The following is a 12,631-nucleotide window of genomic DNA, read 5'->3' as shown; positions in this document are numbered from 1 at the left end:
GAGTGAAATAGGTGAGGGAAATTAAGAGACATAAACCAATTATAAAATAAACAAGTCGTGGGAATGTAATGTACACCATAGGGAATATAGTCAATAACATTAGAAAAATTTGTATGGTGACAGAGGATAACTAGACTGATCAGTGTGATCATTTAATAATCAAAGTGATATTTAATTATCAAAATAATCAAAATAATACAAACATACTGAGTCACTACGCTATACACTTGAAACTACTATAATATTGTAAGTCAATCATACTTAAATTTTTAAAACTTTTTCTCAATGAGACAACACAGATTTTTTTTTTTTAATGAATTGAAAAGCATCACCATCATATATCTCTCGAGGTAATCACTGTGGATATTACTAACATCTGATGGCTAATACTATGCTCTCAGAATCAGCAGGGCAGGTCTGCTCTGCAGGTCTGTCTGTCTGTTTGGCTCAGTGCCCCCTCCTCCTCTCCCTTTCCGTGTGGTCCTCAGCGGTTGCTCTGAGCCCACAGTACCTCTGCCACAAGCAGCCATTCCTCAGCCTCCTGGGTGGAGCAGAAGTGAGGGACACATAGAAGAAAGGGTTGGGAAATAAATGCAAAGACCACTCAGCTCTCCGGGAGAAGATGCAGAGGGATCTTCTGTGGGGTGCAGAGGATTCTGTTTACTTCCTGCTCATCAGTTGAGCTCCAAAGTGAAGATTTACACAAATATGTGATTCTACATTCTCCACCTAAAGCAGAGACAACCAGCAAAAGTGATCTTGAACAAAGGTCAGTAATTAAACAAGGCCAGGCCATTTCTAAGGTTCTCAGGAAGACGACATAAACCCTGGTCACAAAAAAAAAAAAACCCTGGTCACTCCGCCCCTCTCAGGGGAAGGGACTGGGTGAACCCGCTCTGGTTCTCTGGGGTCACCCCACTTACACACCAGCAGGTGGAGACCTCACCTCTCCGAGAGAAGCCCTGATGATGGAGACAGACGTCTCTGTCTCTCTGGTCCAGGAAGAGTCTTCAGGTGCATCCTCTCCACCCTGACGGCCCTGGACAGGCGGAGACCTGTTCTCCCCACCCAAGGTCCCCATGGGTGTGCACACAGGGGCAAGGATGCTGAAAACTCGCTGGCTGTTCTGTTCTAATTAGGGGTGACCTGCACGTGCTCCAGGTTGAACATTAGCCTGGTGCTGGCTTCCCCAGCATTACGATCACTCCTCAATTCTCACAGGACAGAGGTTTCACACTTTGAAATCCTTACCCCAGAATCCTCACCCTGGACTGGCATTGCCTGCCTCTTCCTACCGCTACTGCCAGGAGTGCCTGTGCCGGTGCTGTGGTTGGTCACAGCACCATCTGGAAACCATGGGTAACCCATGAGTCATTCTGTCCACCAGAGGAATCAAAAGAAGGCAGGACGTCACAAAGTAAATGTGTTCATGTTTTAGAGAATCCAAAGCTGAGTTTAGATCTTCCACTATCTAATTATCACCACTTAGGGATGGTAATGAGGGGAAGCTGGCTTCTTAAAATGTTCCTGGTTCATCTGACCACAGCATGATGTTGTTGCTGGCATCAACATCCTAGTCAAATCTGGCCCCCAGGGGACGTGGTCACCTAAAATCTACCCACAATTAGGATCCCAAATCTGACTTCCTGCTCCAGGAAGTTCTTAGCATCCTGTTTATTATCTTTAAACAAAACCACTGCACATGGTGATTGCAGCCATGAAATTAAAAGACGCTTACTCCTTGGAAGGAAAGTTATAACCAACCTAGATAGCACGTTAAAAAGCAGAGACATTACTTTGCCAACGAAAGTCCGTCTAGTCAAGGCTATGGTTTTTCCAGTGGCCATGTATGGATGTGAGACTTGGACTGTGAAGAAAGCTGAGCGCTGAAGAATTGATGCTTTTGAACTGTGGTGTTGGAGAAGACTCTTGAGAGTCCCTTGGACTGCAAGGAGATCCAACCAGTCCATCCTGAAGGGGATAGGTCCTGGGTATTCATTGGAAGAACTGATGCTGAAGCTGAAATTCCAATACTTTGGTCAACTGATGTGAAGAGTTAACTCATTGGAAAAAAACCCTGATGCTGGGAGGGATTGGGGGCAGGAGGAGAAGGGGACAACAGGGGATGAGATGGCTGAATGGCATCACCGACTCGATGGACATGAATTTGGGTAAACTCCGGGAGTTCGTGACGGACAGGGAGGCCTGGCGTGCTGCAATTCATGGGGTCACAAAGAGTCGGACACGACTGAACACGTGAACTGAACTGAAACAAAGTTCAGGATGCATGTGTCTGAGACCCTGAAGACAAAGCTCTAAATACAAGCCTTCCTGACCCTTGACAAGCTCTTAGTCATTGAGATGATCAGGCTTGTAAGTCAGAGTGCCTGAAATGGAAACACACTTTGTCTTTTAAGCTCCCTGTAACTACACGCAACCTATGTAATCACTTGGGTTCAGAGTCCTTTCTTCAACAATGGGGGTAATAGGACACCTACAACTTTGTTGAGTTAGCCAAAAGAATAAAAATGTTACTACACATAAAGTGCTCATAGCAGTTCCTGATACAAAACTTATTTCGAGTACTTACTATCACTATTGCTACACTACTAATAGTACTGCAGCTGCCACCACCAGTACTACTCAGTACGACTCCTTGTTACTGCCATTAGTACTTGTAGCACTACTACTGAGAGGAGCCCCCACATTTACCAGGTCCTCGACTCCCCACTTCTCTGCCATGACTGCCCAACAACCAGCCTCCTGAAAGAGGGGCCGGGGCTCTACCACTTGCACTTTATGCAGCCCCCAGGCCTGGCCTTCTTGGATTCCCAGCAGGAAGTGTTACTGGGGCTGGACAACTATGAGATCAACACTCCACCCCACCCTTCACAAGGCAGTACAATATCTCAGTGGTCAGTGTCCTCTCTAAGGCGGCACTCTGCCCCACACACCTGTCCACCCTCTGGCACAATGGCCAATCCTCTTCTGACATCAGTGAGAACTCCATCCCCCAGGACCACCCAGTCCCCTGGGAGCTGACAGATCCTCTGCCTCTCCAGTTGAGTGGGGCGGACTTCACCTGCCCAGCTGCCCACTGCCCGCAGTGCCCTTCAGTACAGCACAGCCTTTAAACAAGAGCCACACCGCCCACCTGTGAACCACCTGGCCCACCCACCTCACCCCAACACAATGGACTGATGACAATCACACCTTCTCTACCTAAAACACCCCTTTCACAACAACTGCATCTTCCATCCCTCCTGCTCACACACTCACAGGCCGCCCATGTCCCTAAGGCAGCGCTAAGGGACCACGGAGAGCATGAGCCACCCAGGGGGGTCTGCAGCAGACCTCCAGCAGACTCAGCCAGAACAGGGGGCTGCTGGCACTGTGTCCCCAGAGGGACTGTCCTCTGGGGGTCTTGACCCAGGATCTTCAGGGTCACGGAGGTCACTGAGCTCACAGCTTTCCATCTCTGGTTTGCCCTGCACATCCCCTCCTCCACCCTCTGCCGATGTCAGGCTATCAGGATCCCCCTTCAACCAGGAATCTGCTCCCACAACCCGGGAAAAAAACCAGCATAGAGGGTGCATGAATTCATGGTGCAGCTGGAGCTCCTCCCCACGGGGTTTCTGGCCTGGGTGACCTGGCCCATGGGGAGGGTGCAGCCCAGGGAAGGGTGTGCTCTTGGAGCTCTGGCAGCTCCTGCCCAGATGCAGGGCCCAGAGTTCTGTTCCACAAGAACAGAAGAAGCGAGGACCCCTTTTTAGGAAATCATTTATCAGATGTGACCTGGGCAAGTTAACAATTACTTGCTGGAGCACCTATAAAATGCCTTATGTTACTGGGCTCTGATCCAAATTTACTTCCTCCAAACCAGGAGACTCATATTCCTTGAGGTTGTAGGATCTTTTTCTCAAGGATCACTTTCAGCATTTATATCAAGTACTGAGCAATAGAAATGTCCTGCTGCTGCTAAGTCGCTTCAGTCGTGTCCGACTCTGTGCGACCCCATCGACGGCAGCCCACCCGGCTCCACCACCCCTGGGATTCTCCAGGCAAGAACACTGGAGTGGGTTGCCATTTCCTTCTCCAAAAATGTCCTAATATGGTATAAAATGTCTTGTCTTGTCAGTGTCATCCTTTCCCATAAGCTGTTATGGGAAAACCTGAAGGAACTTTTGGCCAACTTAGTACTAATCCCCTGGAGGCTCAGTCCTCTAAGCATCTGTCCATCCTAAATATAAACACAACCACTGAGCTACATCATGATGAGATTTATCCTGTGACAAACCGCTGTCCTCTCTCCCCACCATCGCATCCATCTCAGTACTGATCTGCATACACTGAGAAGCAATGCACAGTATGTAAAAACTTTTACCTCAAGAAACATAAATATTCCCAAAACGAGACAGGATTTCCAGTAACACTTTACAATTGCTTTCATTAAAGAAGGCTCCCGTTTGTGTGTCTTGGCTCTCAAAACTTCCTGATCCCAGTACCTGCGACGAGAAACAGAGCACAATGAAGAACAGCGTGTCCACCACAGGGAAACGGGGAGGGGCGGAGTGGGAGAGGAGCCTTCACTACAGGCGCTCTGTGGGGCCCCATGGATGCTGCCTAACTGCTCACGGGGCTCCTGAAAGGTGAGCGGTGGCAGACCCTGAAGCACCAGAATAAAAGGCTTTGAGGGGGAAAAGTCCCAATTCTGGAAATAAGTTCCTTCCAAACTCTGCTGGACTCACAGGTCATGAGCCACTCAGGGGGGCAGCCTCCCTCCTCCAGGTACCCCACCTCCAGGGACAGAGCTCGGCCTCCAGGGCCGTGGCTGTGGGCTCCCTCCACGTCCACAGATGCACAGGGAACACGGGCTCCCCCAGCTCCCTTAGCTGGGCTGACCCAGCTAAGCCCAGGGTCAGCCTGAGGGGGTGACTGTGCAGAGTCAGGAGAGGAGGCTCAGAAGAACCCAGAGGAAGCAAAGCCCCACACACACACCTCTAGCCCCACATGGAAATTCTCCCTCTCCCTCCTCTCCTCCCTGCCGCCTGTGCTCACCCTTGCAGCTCTTCTCCAAGGCGCTGGGAGCGATCTTCTGGAAGCACCAAGTATATGTCATCTTGTGTTAATTTCTGTTCATGACCAATTTTAAACAAGGGGTTTAGCCACCTGCTAAAAATTAAAAGGACAGTGACATATATCCAAATTCTCTCTGCTCTGCTCAGATGCTCAATTGTACATCCAAATTACACATCTCTAATTAGAATCCTACACTTATGGCTTTGTTAAATAAAAACAAAAAACTACATTTTAAATATATAGAGGTACAGGGGAATGATTAGATATGTGTTTACACACTCACTCACATACATATGCACAGTCCCTAACTCTGTACTCTGAGATGCGCTGGAAGCAATGACACACTGGTAGCATTCTAATCCCCTGATCTTGGGGTTTGGAGTAATATACACAATCACAGTTTTTTTTTCTTGCTGTAAGAAATATTAAAGTCTCTTATCAGCTTTCAAATATTCAGAACAGTAGGATTAACTATAATCACCAGACTGCACATTACATCCCCATAACTGACTCATTTTATAGTGGAAGTTTGTGACCTTTGGCCCCCTTCACCCAGACCTTGGCTTTTAATATCTTCTTCCCTAAAAGGAACCAACTAAGAAATGCTGGTTCCAAAATTGGGGCAGTGTGTGTCAGCATGTGATAATTCTTTTTTTTTTTTTTTACTGTAATATAAGTGTCTGACATGAAGCTTTGGAGACATCCATGTCAAAGACATCCATCTCCGGTGAACACGTGACAGCTACACAACGAGATAAAAAGCCAGGCCACCCCACCCGTGAAGTTCCCGCTTTTAGAAAGCTCTGGTTGACCTGATAACAGACCATCTCACTGACTGTTCAATTCTCCCTTCCTGAACTTTAATTCCCACTCTTATTTTTTAAATTCGCCAATAAAGAGTGAAACTTTAAAATCCTAGACATCCCACCCTCAACCTCAAAAAGGTGGGACCCCAAGTCCAAGCTGGCTCATGAGTGCTCTCTCTACCCAGGACCTCTCTGTGTCACCCCAGGGGTGCCTTGTACCCTCCAGGGCATGTGAGTGATGCACCTTGGCATTTCAAAGTTCCCTGATGGTTGTTGCTGAGACATGTCTCACAATCCTAAGAACCGCAAGGGCTGGTCCACCCACAACACTGACTGCAAAAGGAGAATTTCTGTGGGGGCTGCTCATAACTAGTATGAGCCCTGGTGAGCAGAGCCCCAGGCAATCCCAGCAAAAGCCTCACTGTCTACAGGCCAAGACCAGCAGGCAGAGAACGTCCAAGATGGATCCGGGACATCTTGTGCCATAAAATAAGAAAGCGCTCAAGGAATCATGAGGGTGTGTAGAGGGCAGAGAAGCTTGAATGGCTCTTACTAGACAAATCTGGGATACTTTGAACATCAAAACAAATAAATGGCAATGAGCCGTAACCCAGTAAATAATGAAAGAATCCATGAATCTGTAGTGCTACATAAACAGGAGAGAAAGGAAAGCTCTTGCAAACAAATGCAAACAAACATAAAAGGAGTAATCAGTTATTTTAAGCTGTGTATATGACTGAAAATGTACTATACTGAATAATTTTTAAGTACAAGATATTTATCTTTATATGAGGAAAATCACTTGGGAAATTGTTTTGTGATTCAATCTATAAACTGTGTATTCCAAGACACGTCTGTTCTAGATAGATGCTTAGTCCCTTGTGCAAATCAAGTGCTGGTCCAAAGGACTGCTGAAATTTATATGCTTACTGATATTTTACACTTTTTTATCCTGCTAGTCCTATAAAGTTATAAGTCTGCACAATAAAAATGTTAACAATTCAAAAAAAATTAAAAAGGAACAATCCAGTCAAGAAAATCATCAATGGAAATTAAAAACTGGTTGAAAGTTTGAAGCAGAAGATGATATTTACATAATCTCAACTTATCGCTCTGTAATTATTTATTATAAAGGGAAAAAAACAGTACTGTACAGATGATCTCACCAAAAAATCTATTCAGATCAATCATGCATTATTTAGATGATAATAGTTAGCATGCAGAGACAGCCCATAGGTAAACACCATTTTACTGATTTTGCCAGGGTAAGGAAATTTCCAAGACCAGACCATAATAACCCATGAATAGAGATCAAACCAATCAATCCTAAAGGAAATCAACCCTGAATATTCATTGGAAGGCCTGATGCTGAAGCTCCAATACTTTAGCCAACCTGAAGCAAAGAGCTGACTGATTGGAAAAGACCCGGATGCTGGGAAAGATTGAAGGCAAAAGGAGAAGAGGACAGTAGAAGATGAGATGGTTAGATAACATCACCGACTCAATGGACATGAGTTTGAGCAAATTCCGGGAGAGAGTAAAGGACAAGGAAGCCTGGTGTGCTGGTCCATGGGGTCGCAAAGAGTCGGACACGACTGAGCAACTGAATAACCGCAATGACAGAGATCACATTTCTTTTATCCTGTTATTCCTAGGACAACATGGATACAGATGCTCAAGAAATATTTGTTGAATGTATAAATATCCATGACTCATTAAAGAAGCAATAAGACTGAACTTCAGATTTTGCTAATCCGGGTACCTTGGCACCTCTAAAGAACCCTGGTCCAGCAGTCAGAAGACTGGACTCTAGTCCCAGCAGTGGCGCTGAGCACCCAGGGCCTCAGCTGTCCTCTGCTCCAACGTCTCCACTCCAGTTCAGCAGTTCTACGACCTTTAACATCTCTAGGTCTCAGTTTCCTTCCAAAACAATGGTGCACATCTAGGAGCTTTACCACTAAGCAGGTTTGAAACATGTTGGGTGATTTATTCCACACTTGTCCCCTACAGAAAATGCTCAGGGAATCAGCACTGGGACTTACCCAGATGATGACACCCTGCCACCAAAGTGAAAGCGTTAGTCACTCAGTTGTGTCCGACTCTTCGTGACCCCATGGTCTGTCCACAGAATTCTCCAGGCAAGAATACTGGAGTGGGTAGCCATTCCCTTCTCCAGGGGATCTTTCTGACCTAGGGACTGAAGCAGGTTCTCCTGCATTACAGACAGATTTTTTTACCATCTGAGCTACAAGGGAGTCCATAAAAGACCCTGTTTAAAATTCTGCTTGAAGAGGAAAAGATGCTCAGCATCACTAATCATGAGGGAAATGCAAATGAAAATCACAGTGAGACATCAGCTCACGCATATTAGGAGGGCAATGGAAAAAAAAAAAGAAGAAGAAATAGTGTTGGCAAGGATGTGGAGAAACTGGAAATCTGCACACTGACAGTGGGATTGTAAAATGGTGTATCACAAAGGACAAAGATTTTATGATTTGATTTACATGAAGTCCTCAGAGAAGTCAAATTCAAAGAGAAATAAAGTGGCCCTGGGGTTCCCAGGGCCTGGGGACAATGGAACTGGGCAGTTAGTGTTTTAATAGCACACTAGTACAGGATGGGGAGAAGGCAGTGGCAACCCACTCCAGTACTCTTGCCTGGAAAATCCCATGGACGGAGGAGCCTGGTAGGCTGCAGTCCATGGGGTCTCAAAGAGTCGGACACGACTGAGCTACTTCAGTTTCACTTTTCACTTTAATGCTTTAGAGAAGGAAATGGCAACCCACTCCAGTATTCTTGCCTGGAGATTCCCAGGGACGGGGGAGCCTGCTGGGCTGCCATCTATGGGGTCACACAGAGTCAGACACGACTGAAGCGACCGACTTAGCAGCAGCAGCAGCAGTACAGGATGAAAAGAGTTCTGAAAATTGGCTGCACAGTAATATGAATATACTTAACAATACTGAACTGCATGCTTAAAAAATGTCAAGATTGTAAATTTTATGTTGTGTGCATTTTCCACAGTTTTAAAAAAATTTAATCAGAAACAAAAATGGTACCTGCTGGGCCTCATTTGGAAATCTTCCTGTGTTAGAGTCTAGACTTTGCCACTTCTTTGTTATATGACCGTGAACCAGCCACAGAACCTCTCAGTATTGACCTCGGGAAAGTGGGGAGAACACCTGGAGAGAACACCTCCCTGGGATGCTGAGAGGGTCAATGATGCTCTGAACAGGACAAAGTCCCCCCAGACAAACAGCAGTCATCACCACCACAGGGTGCTCAAGTAATCCCATGTGGTCCCCAGCAGAAAGCCTCTGAAAGTTTGATACATGAGGTTACAAAAACATCAGGGCCCAACAGGAAGAAGAAAGACTCCTCTCCTTTCCTGGCAAGGACGCAGGCAATGAAAAGCCATGGACTCTGAAAGAGCCTTCCCAACTTCTTCCCCTCTATAAAAGTGCTCTCCAGCCCTGGAACTTTGGGGACTTACACTTGGCTCTCCACAAATGCAGACCTCAACCTGCAATTCTCTGCTGATTCTGAATAAGCACATTTTTGCTGGAGAAATATCTGACACTCTATTTGTTCAGGTCAACAGAGGGAAGAGAATCAACATGATTTGGGGACCCATGGAAGACTCTGCAAGGCAAATTATCCACTTGACACATCTGAAAGGACACTTGTCTTAGGCTGATCACATGCAGAACTATAAAGACCAAAAAAATCAAGAATAAACTACAGGTGATAAACTTAAATTTGTTAGGAAGTTTATTTTGCCATAAGGACATAGCAGTAAATTTGAATATACCTTTGGGATGTTCTACCTCTTGCTTGAGGCTGTGGATATTGTATAAAATTATCAAAACTCATCAAACTAAACAGTTACTGAGGACAGGTCAAGACCAGAGAAACAGCCCTGCAAAGCTCACCCAGCCTCCTTCTCCAACATGTGGATTTCTGACTGTTAATGAAGAATAACAAGTGGTAGTCTGAAAATGGAGCAAAGAATCCTAGTTTGAAATTTAACATTTCTATGTATTCACAATTGATAGTTACTAAGGGCCTTACAGAACCAACCTCCCTAAACCATCTCAGCACTCAGCCAGTTCACATACCCCTCATGTCATCAGCTTCTCTGACAAGAGTCTCTGGAGAGCCTGCCTTGACACCAGTGACAGTTTCCACATCCGCACTCACTCGGCAAGGGGATAGTTCACTGACTGAGAGGTGGCCAGTGTCAGCAGAGCAAGGATGTAACCAGTCCCTGAAATGTCAAGTGCATCTGGTCCAAGACCCTGCTCCACCTCATCCCTGGGACAGGTCCTGCACTCACCCCCAGCCTGCTGGGCTCTGGGACGAGGGTGGAGAGAAACCAGAGCTCACCCCAGAGGCTGCAGTGAGGACAGCAGGGACATGGCCAGGGAGAGTCTCAGCAGACTGGACAGTCCAGTCCCCAGAGGGACACAGTTCATAAACTAGGCCACTGATTTCCAATAATGGGGAAGAAGAATTATTCAGTAAACCATAATGGGAAAATGGGCTATTTAGAAAAAAAGGGGCCTATCTTACATCAAAAACTAAAAAAAGTATAGCTGCCTTTACTATTAAAGTAAGAAAAAAGCTAAAATTATACACAGAGATTTAGACGATGTTAGGATTTTTAAAACACATACTACAAAAGCAACAAGAGAAATCAAAAAGAAAAGCTTGATTTTAATTAATGATATATAATTTGAAACCTCTAAAGAACAAATTAAAATCTGAAAAAGTATCATATGCACGATTACAAGTTATTTCAAAACTATAAATGCTCTATAGGAAAAATAATCTATTAACAGACATTTGAAGAAACACAAATAAATGGTCAGTAGACATAAAAAATCTTCCATCTCTACAAATCAAATGGCAACCCACTCCAGTATTCTTGCCTGGGGAATCCCGTGGACAGAGGAAACTGACAGGCTACAGTCCGTGGGGTTGCAAACAGTCAAACTGGAGTAGGTGACTGAGCACACATAAATCAAATAAATTCAAATTAAAACCCTTTGAATTATTTTTAACTTTAGGCCCAGGAAAAAAACGTAATTCAGGTACTCAAAGGTGACAATGAAATAAGCTCACAAACAGCTGTCAAGAGGGAAAATTGATCTGAACCTAATGGAAAACAATTCAGCCTTTCACTAATTATTCAACTTCTGGGAACTTGGAAAAAGAAAAGATGCAACAAAATATATGGTCATAGATATGCATCACATCCTAATTAGCAATAAACTGTGTTAAACAAAAGTGAAAGACTGCATAAATTTCAATTAAATACCACATTTTGACAGAAACAGATTCACAGATTTAGAGAATGAACTTGCAGTTGCCAGGGAGAGTGATGGGGGAAAGGGATAGTTAGGGAGTTTATTAGGAACATGGACACACTGCTGTATTCAGGATGGATAACCAACAAGGACCCACTGTATCACACAGGGAACTCTGCTCAATGTTATGTGCCAGCGTCGATGGGAGGGGGGTTTGGGGGAGAATGGATACCTGTTTATCTACGGCTGAGTTCCTTTGTTGTCTACCTGAAACTATCACGTTGTCAGTTGGATATACTCATATACAAAATAAAAAGTTTAAAAATAAATGCCACATTTTGAACATTATTTAATGCTATAAATGTTAACCATAGAAAATTAAGAAGGAATCAGGATCCAAAGATATTTAACGTTATAGAAAAGTGTGCATAACACAACATTGTTAAGCAACTATGCTACAATAAAAATTAATGCTAAAAAACCATGAGTTATAATTTTGATTAAAAAAAACTGTGCATGTGCAGATATGCACAAAAATTTCTAGGGGAAGGACTAAGAAATAACCAAAATATCAGCAAGTATACCTGACTTAAAAAAAAAAAAAAAAAAAAAATCCTTGTTCCTTTCTTCTTCTTCTATGTTCTCAGTCATGTCTGACTCTTTGCAGAGTAGCCCACCAGATTTCTCTGTCCATGGGATTCTCCAGGCAAAAGTATTGGAGTGGCTTGCCATTTCTTACACCAGAGGATCTTCCTGACACAGGGGTCAAACCCATGTCTCTGTGTCTCCACATTGGCAGGTGGGTTCTTTACATCTGGGCCACCTGGGAAGCACTTCTTCTTCTATAAAGTTTTTTATAGAAATAGAAAAATATATATTCTTTTTGAAAATTCACAATCACCAACAGTCAAAATGTAGGCCTTCTCTTAGACTCTAAGTCCTACCTGTGCTGTGAAAACACTAAAACCCCAGTGAGGTCATTTGTATAAAGACAATAAGCTACATTGGCATCATTTACAAGTTGAGAAAGCAGATGAAATGTAAGAAAAGCAACACCCAATGAGAAGATGAAAACTCAGTTTTTCTCTACAAGGTGGGCCTTGTCTCTGGGCAGCACTTCCTGCCATGGCTCACTTCAGTTTCCCAGGACAACGAGTGGGGGACACGAGGAAATCACGAGGGTACCTCAGACTTTACATACAGGATGGCAATCGTGGTCACCAACTAACTTCACAAAGTCTGGATCCCTTTTTAAAAGTTAACACCGAAGGAACAATGCCAATGGGAGGAGCGGCTTAAAGCAGAAATCAGCCTCTTCCTTCCTTCAGAATCTCCTGGAGATTCTTAAATCCCATCCCCAGGGTTTCTAATTTTACAGAACTGGTTTAGAAGGAGCATGGGGCAGGGGTGGGATGGGGCTGGTGATTTGCATTTCTA

At 44.6% G+C, this 12,631-nt stretch overlaps 1 protein-coding gene across 1 annotated transcript in view; it reads right to left on the bottom strand.

Moving 5' to 3' along the window:
- LOC136144145 (ATP-binding cassette sub-family C member 4-like) overlaps positions 1–12,631 on the bottom strand; it is a 147,356-nt gene that overhangs the window by 132,302 nt on the left and 2,423 nt on the right. The window contains exons 2-3 of the mRNA XM_065901805.1: positions 5,059–5,169; positions 4,385–4,505 (exon numbers count right to left, since the gene is read on the bottom strand). Of these exons, the coding sequence (XP_065757877.1) occupies positions 4,385–4,505; positions 5,059–5,169 (232 nt within the window). The remainder of the gene's footprint in view (positions 1–4,384; positions 4,506–5,058; positions 5,170–12,631) is intronic.

Source organism: Muntiacus reevesi, chromosome 11 (assembly GCF_963930625.1).
Source record: "Muntiacus reevesi chromosome 11, mMunRee1.1, whole genome shotgun sequence".
In the NCBI taxonomy this organism is placed as follows: domain Eukaryota; kingdom Metazoa; phylum Chordata; class Mammalia; order Artiodactyla; family Cervidae; genus Muntiacus; species Muntiacus reevesi.
Note: the sequence above shows the minus strand (reverse complement) of the source record. Positions and strands in the feature narration are given on the sequence as shown.